At 39.4% G+C, this 12,427-nt stretch overlaps 1 protein-coding gene across 1 annotated transcript; it reads right to left on the minus strand.

Moving 5' to 3' along the window:
• Positions 1-87: 87 nt before the first annotated feature.
• On the minus strand, positions 88-7,491 carry LOC131783736 (major facilitator superfamily domain-containing protein 6). Its single transcript, XM_059100504.2, has 3 exons — positions 7,360-7,491; positions 826-2,243; positions 88-475 (listed from the first exon to the last, which is right to left on the minus strand). The coding sequence occupies exons 2-3, from the start codon at positions 2,216-2,218 to the stop codon at positions 267-269; spliced, it is 1,602 nt and encodes a 533-aa protein (XP_058956487.2). The 5' UTR covers positions 2,219-2,243; positions 7,360-7,491; the 3' UTR covers positions 88-266.
• Between the last annotated feature and the right edge of the window lie 4,936 nt (positions 7,492-12,427).

Below are 12,427 nucleotides of genomic sequence, written 5' to 3' on the forward strand. Positions count from 1 at the left end.
ACCCGAGCCTGTTGGCCCACCAGGCCGGAGGTAATCCTGGTTTCCACCTAGCATGTTTGGTGGATGGTTAGAAGAGGCCCGGTATTTGTAGTTTCGCCCCAAATTTATTGGTCTTCTCCCTCGAAACGATATACCTCGGAACGCATATTTTTTACCATGCGTTTTCTTTTTTCTGAGTGAAATTAAAGAAGTGCGACAGTGTGTTCCACCAATTTTATTTTAGATGGCATAGTGTTTATTGTAAGTCTGGTGACCAGCCTAAAAAGTCATTCTAGCAGTTTTGTTTTTTCTTCTTTTTCATTGTTCTTGAGGCAAAAAAATACGGCTTGGTTGACGACAAACAGGACTAATAGTACAGCTTCACCTGATGCAAACAACCGGAATGCCTCTACGGCGCCAAATGCATCGATGAAAAAGCCGCACAAGGCAGTTCCAATGCCGCAACCCACGCCGAGAAACAAAGAGTTAACCCCTCCTACGGAGATAAAGAAATACCATAAGTGTCGGTTCAAAAAATAAACTGTGTAGGGCCAAACCTTATTTATTAGTCAGCTAATTTACATAAAAATATTTTTTGCGGCGCGAAGCCTGTCGGGGTAACAGAGGATTCTGGGATTTTCAGGGGGAACGAAGAGGGGATCAATCGTTGCCAACAAAGTTTAAAATTTGGCTTTCTTTTTCGCCGAACAAAGAGTGTAAAGACAAGGTCTTCATTTTTCTAACTGAGGGGCTTTAACTCATTCGTTTCCGAGCCCCTGTTACCCTTTCTGAACAAGACATTGGGAACCTGGTACGTAACGAGGTTGAATCCTCTCTTTTTCTCACCTTGCACTGTATCCATCAGATGACTGGGTGTTACTTCACCAAAGTAACTGATCAGGCCTGTAAAACCAGTTACATAAGCGGTGTAGCCAATAGTCTCAAAGAGAAGCATGAGCCATGGGTTTTTCATGAGAGACATTCCCACAAACCAAATGAAGAACAGCATCATGGAGAACATAGTGATTCCAGAGTAACCAGTCTTCTTCACACACATGCCTGTCAAGCCCAGGAACACCACACTTACCGCAGAGCAAGTCATCCGAGAGAAACCAAACACCAGCGTGGCGATGGTAACGTCTAAGGTCTTGGTGTACCAGAACCCAAACGTTAGCACAACTCCATCAAAACAGCCAATCAAGAACGTCATGACGATGAAGACGCAATTTTGATATCGAGAGAAGAACTCAAATAAAGTCAAAGGCTTTCCGTTGCCATTTCCTTCAGTGTTGTCGCTGTGCTTGATCGTTTGATCTCCCAGCTGCGATACAGATACTAACGAAGCCATAGCCATGAAAGAAATGACAGCGAAGACAATAGCAAAGTTGTCCTGATACTCGCCACAAATCACATAATGGTAATGAGTAACAAATACAGCTGTGATGGGAGCAGCAATCATGTGCCCAATTGGACCCCAGAGACGAATCTTGCCAAAATCGCGGCTATTTTCCCCGAGGTAGTCCACAATTTCAGAATTAGCCAGACTAAATGCAGGAGACGCGAGGAGTTCCCCAACGAATACAATAAACACAAATATGAGAAATATGGTGTTGATGTCTTGCGGGTTTTTTTCTAAGATAAGGACATGATCGCCAACCAGAGATGTTTGTCTTGAAGTGCGCCTCTTTATCGGTGGTAGAGAACGTCTTGAGGTAAATTGTTCCAGGATTTCAGGGGTTTTTTCTACCTCACGGAAAAGCGATTGCATATCGTGGGTTCGGTTACGATGATTCGTATTCTCGTCGTTAGGATGGAAGGAATTTTTGCCCTCCTGTGGAGTGATTACGCGACGCTTGTTTTCATCCAGGCTCTTTCCCGATTCCACCAAGCACTTATCGTGCGTTCTTCTTGGAATCAACGACACTAGTGGCGTAATAGCCGTGGATAGAATGCTCATCATCAGCAACGCACGGCGAATCTTCCACTTACTTGCCATTTTTCCAAAGATGACCCCGCCAAGGGAGTATGCCACGCCCCAAACGGCTCGTAAAATGCCGATCTGAGTCGGAGACAAGCCAAGCTGTTGCCAGTAGACTGGCATAAAGAACATTTTAAAGCTAAAGCATGTCTCGAAGAAGAAGTAAAACGAACTTAATGCAATCCTACTTCTGTGCTGCAAACAAAATTCCGAGATGCAATTTGGCTTTTTTCCGGGTTCTTGTGAATGGGTACTTGACATTTTTCTTTCTCTCTTCGCTAAATGCCTGAGACAAAGTAAAAACAAACAAACAAGCAACTTAAACAATGCTTGTAATTTTGAAGCAGATGGCCATTCTATGGCTGAGCTGTAACTTGGGAAGGTCAATCAACAGTCATTTTCGTACATTTAGATTATCCAAAAGAGCTTTTTAAAAAAAACGTTTAGTTTGCGAAGTTTAGCTAAATGTATTACGTTTTCATTATTTTTGTTATGTTCGTATTAGTCGCGATTAAAGAATGGGGCGAGAGAATCTGCTATTGCTGCAAGTGTCAATGTAGAGCACGGCTGTTCCAAGACAAAACTGAGGATCGTCGGTAACAGCAACAAACTGACTTATTTCCACGTAGTTGAGTTCTCGACTTTACAGCACTAAGCTTCTTCACAATTCTCTGTTTTTTTGATGAAACTATCGCTCTTATATACATAAAGTCCAAGGATCTAGAAATTTCTCTAAGGAGCTAAATTTAGTAGATTAACACGGTTTCTAAATCTGAATAATTACATAAGAGATAGAACGTTCCAGAATGTTCTTATACAAGAAGGTCATGTTGAAGTCGTAAATGTAATAACTGTCCTAAATGTAATAAAGTCCTAAATGTAATAACATTTGGTCCTAAATGTAATAAAGTCCTTAATATAATAACATTTAGTCCTAAATGTAATAAGCCTCCAATGCAATCGTTGAACTCCTTCAGTGCATTGTTGTTATGGCGGACATCCACATTGAGATGTTAGTGACAGCTGTTGCACCAAACACCGCTGATCAGTATACATGTCATATTACGGGCTCGCTGATATCAATCAGCGTCTTTTTACTTGCTAGACATAAGAAGTATCAGCAGTCGAAGTATGGTCCATAAGGCGGTTTATTGATCGAGTTGAAGAAAATCATTTCCAGCCCAAAGTGGGCAAGTGCTTGGCTGGAAGCTCAATAGGATGGAATCGGTACGTAATCATTAAGACTTTTTGGAAAAGAAATTGACTTCAATTGATGATGAACTAGCATGCTATTGTTGATGCTATCGTTCGTGTTAAAGTCTTTAGTAGTGATGCAACATTTTAGAGAAGTTTGAATGATTTCGCTGTGTCACATGTTAATCCAAAAGAAAATTATTATTATCAGTAGCGTTACTGAAATTTTGCACATCAATGTTATTCAGTGTCAGTTGATTTTAATGAAGCATTTGAGTTAATTTTTAAGAATGACTATCCTGATTTATTCAATTTTGAACTTAGGGTATTGCATTTCTAGCCCTCTATGGCTTTACTGGGATAACATATGATTGGTCAGTAGATATCTTGCTCTGTAAGTCACTTTATCATATAGCTAGCAGCGCACGCGGGCAAGATGAAGTGAATCCTGTGTTCTGATTGGCTACCCGAGCGGGCATGATGGGCCCACCCTCGCCCGCTCGGATTCCCCATATTGATCCCACGCAAGAAAAGTTACAAATTTCGTAACTTTTGGACAATGTTTGCATATACATAGAAAAAAAATAAACGACCCTCCTGGGTTTATTGTGCTGCAAACACAGTTGGCTTTCACTATCGGCTCTCGAAATAAACAGGCCATTCTTGATTCTTATCAAAGCGAAATCTTTTGCTATACAATGAATCCTTTAATGATTAAGCCAAGAGAATATAAACTCTCTTGACCAAGCTTGTATGGTCAAGATTACTGGATATTAGCCTCGTTCCTTTTCTACTTTTTTATGGACCGAGACTTCGTCTCAGTCCATAAAAACGCAAAAAAAAAAAAAAGAACTCGGCTAATATCCAGCCATTTTGACCTCACGCTTGGTCAATAATGCATATGGATATATTTTATGCAGACCCGTACAAATCTAGCAAGGGAAGACAGTACAAAAAATGCCCTTCCGAGCCCAGAATTTGTCTAACGTATAAGTCGGTGGACTTCCTTTTCCTTGTAATTCGGTTCATGAAGTGTGAACTTCAGCACTGATGACAGAATTATATCGTCAAAATCTGCTACACTTAACAGTCTGAGCCAATGATATAAAGAGAGCTATTGGTCAACGTTCTCATTGCTTTTGCGTCCGTCAATTTGATGCCAAAAGCACATCAGTATCAGTATAAGGTTTTGTAGCCAATGTTTCTCAACCTACGTCTTTGGCAAATAAAAAGACACTGATTAATATCAGTGAGCCCGCAATGTTCCATGAATATTGGTCAGAGGATTCTTTGGTGCAACAGCTGTCACTTTGACATCTCAATGTTAGCGCAGTTGCAACGATTGCATAGGAGGCTTATTACATTTAGGACCGAACGTTATTACATTTAGGGCTTTATTACATTTAGGACCAAATGTTATTACATTTAGGACTTTATTACATTTAGGACAGTTATTACATTTAGGACTTCAACAAGGTCACGACTGGATGACTTCAGGTTCTAGATTTTTCTATAGAATGTTATAAGACTTGACTTAGGCAATTTCTCGTAACAGCTATGTTCTGGCACTTCGACGTTTATCGACAGACGTTAACACGTAAGGTTTGAGTTTAGGGTTAGTTCGAGCGAATGAGTGTTCGAGTAAGCTGATAGTAAATGACTGGAGGAGTGGCGTAAAATCCACGGGAAATCGGATCTTGTTTGCGCGGTGTTCAAGTTAGCGGGGTTCCACTGTGTTCTACATTCAGATCTACCACGAGTTGTAAGAAAAACAATCGGCATCCATCATACAAAACATCGCACAATGAATAACAAGCGATAATGGGGAGTTTCCGTACACCTTGACTTGTATATGCTTAAAATGTTTTATGCTTTCGTGATATGTGATTATTGTTAATCACTGGTACTTAAATTGCTCCAAAAATAGACATTGTTTTGTCTTCTAAGAGGTGTCCGCCAGTTTCTCTTTGAATACATTAACTATGTGACCTTAACTGATTGAAAAGACTTACCGTCTAAAATGTCTTCGCTTCGATTTCGCTTATCAAACTTTTTTCTTCCCACGTTTAGGAAACTAATCATTTTTACGATTCGATCTAATCTCTATTGAGCGTAGAGCTGAACACCCGCGGCTAGGTTCAAAGATCATGATTTTCAAATGTCCCACTTCAAAATCATAATCTCTGAACCTAAACATTGCCACTTGCCAAAAACGTCAAATAGAACTGCCTTTGAACGTTTCTTTCAATCAAACTATAATGAAGGGGGCAATTACTGGGCCAGAAAAAGTCACCTGAGTGACTATCGACATTTCGGGCAAACATTAAAAATACGAGCGACGGAGATAAAAAGTTTCTCAATTAATATCTTCCAACTCCTCTGGTTTGGACTTTCCACGCCACATCTACAAAAATCCCTCGTATGAATGAATAAATCACTTTATTTCATTAAAATGAAATAATCAGTTTAGCGGTCGTGCAATCTAAGCAAAATATAGTCCAAAAGGTATATGAAAACTATGTTAACATGTACAATGAGTGTAATTATTAATAACAGGTTAAAACCCTTAAAATATATTCAGTTATTTTCCATGTGTTTAATAATTTTTAAGGTGTGATCGAAATCTGCTTTGTAATTGCCGAGTTTAAATAACAGACCGGGTTGAATTTGTTTGAATTATTAGCCGCTGATTACTTACTCATTAGGTTGTTTCGTGTCATTACCGCTGGCCTATGACCACGTCCAACAACGAACGCTTTACGTGTTGTAAAAGGAGAGAATGGGTACCAAATAGGTAATCAAAATAAGACCAAAATTCCTCTAACAAGCACCTGGTTTGAGGAATTTTCGAACACTCCTTGTTCAGTCAATACTTTCTTTATTTCCTTTCTTAAAAACTCAATACAACGTGCTAGCTCGGGGTCTAACTCATCTCTCTGGGAAAGTGTTGGTCTAAAGCTTATAAAGGTGACAGTTATAACCAGCTGTGAATATTTGACAACGTCACTATTTCTCACTTAATTAGCCTGCGAATCATGTTGAATTACGTGAAACAGTTTACTAAATATGTACCTTCGGTTTCTTGATTCTCTTCAAAACGACCTTCTGCCTAAAATTTCATACTTATGCGGTTAAGATCGGCCAAAACAATAACAAGATTGATAATATAGAATTATAAAGGAACCGTTCTGTAGATTAGAATTACACCTAAAAAGACAACTCAAGAGAAAATAGCCCTTGAAGTTTGTTACATGACAACATAAAAGACGGAGAATCTAGAGAATCTACGGATGAATTTTATTAATATGAAAAGGCACCCGCTGCGGGGATATGTACAGAACGTATCGAGAACTTGGAGAGTCAGCCAAAAATGCGGTGATTATCATTTAAAAACATTTGAAGGAAAGTGGTACGTGTGGTTCGTATTAATTTTTCAGATGCCGTAGGAGTTTAAGTTGGCGTAATGTTACCGTAAAGCTGCTACAAAGTTCTGCTTCACGCAGTTTTACGCCACATTTACATTATGTAAAGGCAATTACATTCAACTGATTATAAATTCAGTGCGGGAGATCAGAAGAATAAGTTTTGTACACCTTTAATCACCTTACAGAAAGAGGTGTTGAACGTGCTAAATTCAAAATTAAGAATCATGGGAAGTTCGATATGAAAGTAATCGAAAAATGAGCCTTAATTTCATTCAGTTCATGTTAAATTCGTGACAGGAGAATATGCCATAATCATAATAATATTGATAATTGCAAAAAGCTTGATACAAACTTTTTTTTAAGGATCTTACGCTGTGAATATATATCAAACGTCCCTAAAGAACTAAGTTCAACGTGCATTTGATTTTCTAGTTGAAATTCGTCAACTCCGGTCACAATTTGGCTTAAAACGCAGTATAAAAAACAGTGGTCACAGCTTCGATTGTCATTCTGATCCTCAAAAACAGCCTTGTTGTGTTCTACACATGCATCGCGATTGTAAGACCTTAAAAGCCGTGCAATGCTAAAATCAGCCACCGCATATTCTGGACGATAGTTTTTCAAACAAGAGAAATGACGTCTCTTTGACCAACATAAGGGAAATTCTCATCTCAACCTGTTATTCTTAAAACTAATAACTTCGTGACTTGATTAAATGGGTCGTCTACAACGGTAAACATCTCAAATACAAGGGCTCCTGGTTACACTGAGAATGAAACTCACCTTGGCACTCACAGAGTTATTACTTTAGAACGTAAGGATGAAAAAGGTCGCTAACCGGCTGAGTAATTCGGGAAAAAACGTCCTTATTATTCTTGCAAAGCACTCAAAAGAAAGTAGTACGTGTACGTCATATCAAATTAGATTTTGAAATGCCTCAGGAGGTTTGTTGCTATATAGAGCGATGAGCTCATTTGTCTTGGGGGAGGGGGAAGGACGTCCCAGCATGTGCCAAGTGTGTTACAAAATGATACCGCTTTGTGTCGAACTTAGACAAATATTAATGTGTATGGTCGTATTTAATTTCTAGAGGGTCTTGCTGGAACATTTGGTGCTATTAGCTGTGCGAGACGCTTTGACAACATCTGGAAAGCAATTATTAACCTGGGCTGACACATACCACAGTAGAGGAAGTTCGTTGCCTCCCTACGCGCCAGAGGGCGTACAGGGGCGTGAGTGGGAAAATGAATTCAGTCCTCAAACACACGTTTCACCGCTTGGTCTTTCTATTGCAGCTCCATCGCTTAAGAATTTTTCAATACCTGAAGTTAGTTGGTATTTCAAATTGGCCATCGACACACTCTGGTCGGCCAACAATTTAGGTTGAAATAAAGATCTTCTCGATTATAAGGGTAAAAGAAAAATTATAACATAGCTAGTAAATTTGTCTAATCAAATTCAATTACGCAAGCGCGCTTCATATTCCTATTGTGCACGCTCACGACGTCAGCAAACAAATCCCTCACGAAAAAAAATTTTCCATCGGGTTGAAAATGTTATAAAACCATTGGTTCATACATCAGCTGTGCCTTCATCGAGATATGAAGCACTTGGGAAGTTTGGAGAGCACTTGCTCTCGGCTACGCCTCGAGCAACTCTTACGCATCTTTCATGCTCTCCAAACTTCCAGCGTGCTTCATATCTCGAGTACCGCACGCTGACGTATGAACCAATTGTTAATTGTTTCCTTGGGGCGCTGTAGGAGGTCTTCGTGTGAAATTCGAGCTGGTTCGTCTTCAGTCGCTCATCGCCAACGGGCCTTTAAAATTCGAGCCTGAATCCAAGTTTTTAACTTTTTAAGCCTCAAGAACTCAAGAAACAGATGAATTGTTGAAAATGAATGGGCACAGTGGATAAATTTTCACATGCCTTGAAAATACTGTTTACATGCCTTCCACATAGCTAATTTTACATGCATATTAAGTTTTCATATGCATGTAATCAGTCACCCCGTTTGCTGGAAGCTAGTTTTCAAAATGTAGATACATGAACGACAAAAGGGAACTCTGATCTCAAAGGATTATTCTAGAATTGGTCAATTCTGGACTTAAAATTCATGGGTTTATCATGACGGTCGGCCGCTTAGGTACGAGGGCTCCTTGTTACAGAACTAAGCTTACCTTGGAATTTTCAAAGTTACTTCTAGAGAATATACGGACGAATTTTATTAATATGACGAGGCACCTGCTGCGGGAATGTGTACAGAACATATCGAGAACTTGCATTGGAGAGTCGACCAAAAATGCGGTGATTATCATTTAAAAACATTTGAAGGAAAGTGGTACGTGTCGTTAGTATTAATTTTTCAGGTGCAGTAGGAGTTTAAGTTGGCGTAATGTTAACGTAAAGCTGCTAAAAAGTTCTGCTTCACGCAGCTTTACGCCACATTTGCATTATGTAAAGGCAAGCTTTACGTAGTTTTTACACTTTGACGTGAAACTAGAGTAATGAGACTTCCATAAGATGCGTAAAGCGAGTGTAAAGTAGAGATTTACGCTAGCTTTACCTATAAGCGTAAATATAGAGTATAAGCGTCTTTAAGCCAACTTTATGCTTGCCGTAAAGTCAACTTTATTCTTGAGTGTAAGGGAGCTGTATAAACTGCTCACATATCGTGAAAACTCAAATCCTATGGTACAGAAACTAAACATTCAGCTTTACTTTATACGACTTAAGGAAAACAAAAGCAAAGCTGATTACCCGGTTGCCCACTTTTAAAGTGTGATTAAAAAGTTGTTTGTCAATCCATCAAACAGTCTAACTGCTGTGTTCACAATTTTGCACATTTGCCATAAAAACATGCTCTCATGCATGCATGTAAGTAATTTAACACTTGATCATTTCTTAAGGATAACATTTAAGATATTATTTGTAATCTTTGTTGTACTTGAAAGAAAACTACAGAAAATGAAAACCTTGTTCTAATAATATCAATTTATACAATAAATGAGAGGGAAATAAGTTAAAAAATTTGAAAACATTGTATTTATATAATTTGAAATATGAAAACTTGGAACCAATTGAAAACAATAAGATAACTGAAACATTGAAAATTGAAACTTTGTTCTGACATCAGCAGTGAAGATGTGTGTACATATATATTCCCTTAGCTCCGGTTGGAGCATAGGCCATTAACCACTTCCGTCCTCCATCGGGTTCTGTCCTGGGCAAATCTTCCTAAAGTGGCCCAAGTGTGGCCCCAGTTTCTCATTTGGGACTCTACACCTCTTCTCCAGGAGTTCCTGGGACGACCCCTCTTTCTCTTGCCCTGAGGGTTCCAACGTAGTGCCTGCCGGGTGATGTTGTTAGCCGGTTTCCTTAGGATGTGACCTATCCATCTCCACTTTCTCTTTGAGATCTGAGTTATGATTGGTTCCTCGCCTGCTAATTCCCACAGCATCTCGTTCGTTACCCTGTCAGTCCAACTGATTTTTAAAATTCGCCTAAGGCACTTATTGACGAAGGTCTGCAATTTCTGGGACGTTTGCTTAGTTGTTCTCCACGTTTCTGAGCCATAGAGGAGGACTGCTTTGACATTGGTGTTAAAAATTCTAAATTTGGTTCTCCGTGAGATGACATGGGAGGACCACACTTTCCTCAGCATATTGAAAGCTACTCTGGCTTTGTTTATCCTGACCTTGATATCTTCATCGGAACCTCCGTCAATGCTGACTACACTGCCTAGGTAGACAAAAGATGTTACTTCCTCCAAGATGGTATCCCTCACTTTAACTGGTCTGTTGTTGGTGCAGTTGACCTTCATAACCTTGGTCTTACTCACATTCGGATGCAGGCCTAACTTGATGGAATTAGCTGTTAGCCGTGCTGTTTTGTCCTGCATTTGTTGGTTGTTACTTGACACCAGGGCGATATCATCAGCAAACTCTAGATCTTCAAGTTGCTCCAATAAGTTCCACTGGATCCCATTTCGCTGTTCTCTAGTTGTTTCCTTCATGATCCAGTCCATAGCAAGTAGAAACAAAAACGGTGCCATCAAACAACCTTGCTTGACCCCAGTGTTGACCGTGAAGCTATCTGACAATCCACTAGCATGAAGAACTCTGCAAGTCATCTTATCATAGGAATTTTTGATGATTCGAATGAATTTCCCCGGTATGCCATAGTGTCTCATAAGGCACCAAAGAACACTTCTATCGAGGCTATCAAAAGCCTTTTCAAAGTCGATGAAATTAACGTAAAGAGAAGTGTTCCATTCAATTGACTGCTCAATGATTATCCTAAGTGTGGCTATTTGTGTGTACATGTACAATTGAAAATATTGCTCTAATCCTACTTGAAATGTTGTTAACAGAAAAAAAAAAAATAAAACCTTGTTCTAATATTTCTACCTAAAGAAAGCGTAATCAAGAAGTTATCTCTATAACATTGTTCCAGTATCACTTAAAAACTGCATTAACATTATCATTGGAAATTGAAAATCACCACAGAAATTAGTGTTACAGAAAATTGAACACTTTGTTCCGAAAAAATATATGTAGGCAAACCTGTGATGAAGCAATACAACTGCCTGAGAAACTCAACTACATTTATAACTGTTCTTAAATACATAGGCGGTCATAGAGAGCAAAACTATGAAAAGGTGATTTTCGTAGAGATTTTCCAGACGAGTTGTGGTTGCCAGAAGCAGAGTGATGGGAGTAACAACTGCCTCTCCAGGTGACTGCCCATTGCAGGCCTTTAACGGGCCAGCATCGTGTTGATGGCCTTTCATGGGCGTGTCTTGTCACCAGATTTACTCTTGCTCTTGGATTAAGGCTCCTGATGTAAACATCATCAAGGGCTTTCTTGACCTGTGACTGTCTTAACCTTTCCACCGGTGACTTTTTCACAAGATACCCGGAAAGGTGCCTTTCTCCATTTTCATCCTCAGAAAAGTGATTCACCCGAGCTAGTGTAGGCTAAGCATCCTACAGCCATCCCCACCATGGCCTTTTTCTCCTCTGACCAAAGCATTTTTCTGAGGGATGCGAGTCTCTACCGAGTTTTCAAGGCAATTATGCAGAGAAAGAACACAAACATTAGCAATTGTACTATCAAACAAGAGATACACGCAAACTTTAAATTGAACGTAAATCTGGCTCTTCAGCTTTAAGTTACCTTGACGTAAGCTCTACGTCCAATGACGTTAATCTACCTTAACGCGCCTTAACGAGCATTATAAAACTGATTAAAGCCTAACGAACTTTACGCAACTTCAATTACCGTAAATCTCTTTTTTATAATTGGCTATCTCATTCGTAGTCTTATGATTCTTGTGTTAATAGAGAAAATTCTTAAGCTCATTTACCCCGAGGGTGGAGTGGTTTTGACTCAGTGTCGTAAAACCATAGCCTGAGTAACCGCAAAGTAACAATCAAATTAAAGAGAATCCCAAAAAGTGCACGAGATACATACTGGGAACAATCGAATGACACTAACGTAGCAATCCAGTGAACATAAAATGTGCGTGGCACTAACGTAACAATTTTGTGAACGACAGTCCTAAAATGCGCGTTTAATGACATAACTTTCCAATAAAAGAGAATCCCAAAAGTGTATGAGATGCTGAAGTAACAATGGAATGTAACTCAATCCTAAAATGTGCGTGAGCATTGCGTCACTTTTAAATGAAGGAGTATCCTTAGGATGCACGACATACCAACACAACAATTCAATAAAAGAGAATCCCTAACTTCGCAAGATATTAACGTGATAATCCAGTTAAAGAAAATCCTTACATCATACCCTGATCATACTGTGCAACTGAAATGTTACCACCTCCGCGTGCCCA

The sequence above is a fragment of the Pocillopora verrucosa genome, chromosome 12 (assembly GCF_036669915.1).
Source record: "Pocillopora verrucosa isolate sample1 chromosome 12, ASM3666991v2, whole genome shotgun sequence".
Taxonomy (NCBI): domain Eukaryota; kingdom Metazoa; phylum Cnidaria; class Anthozoa; order Scleractinia; family Pocilloporidae; genus Pocillopora; species Pocillopora verrucosa.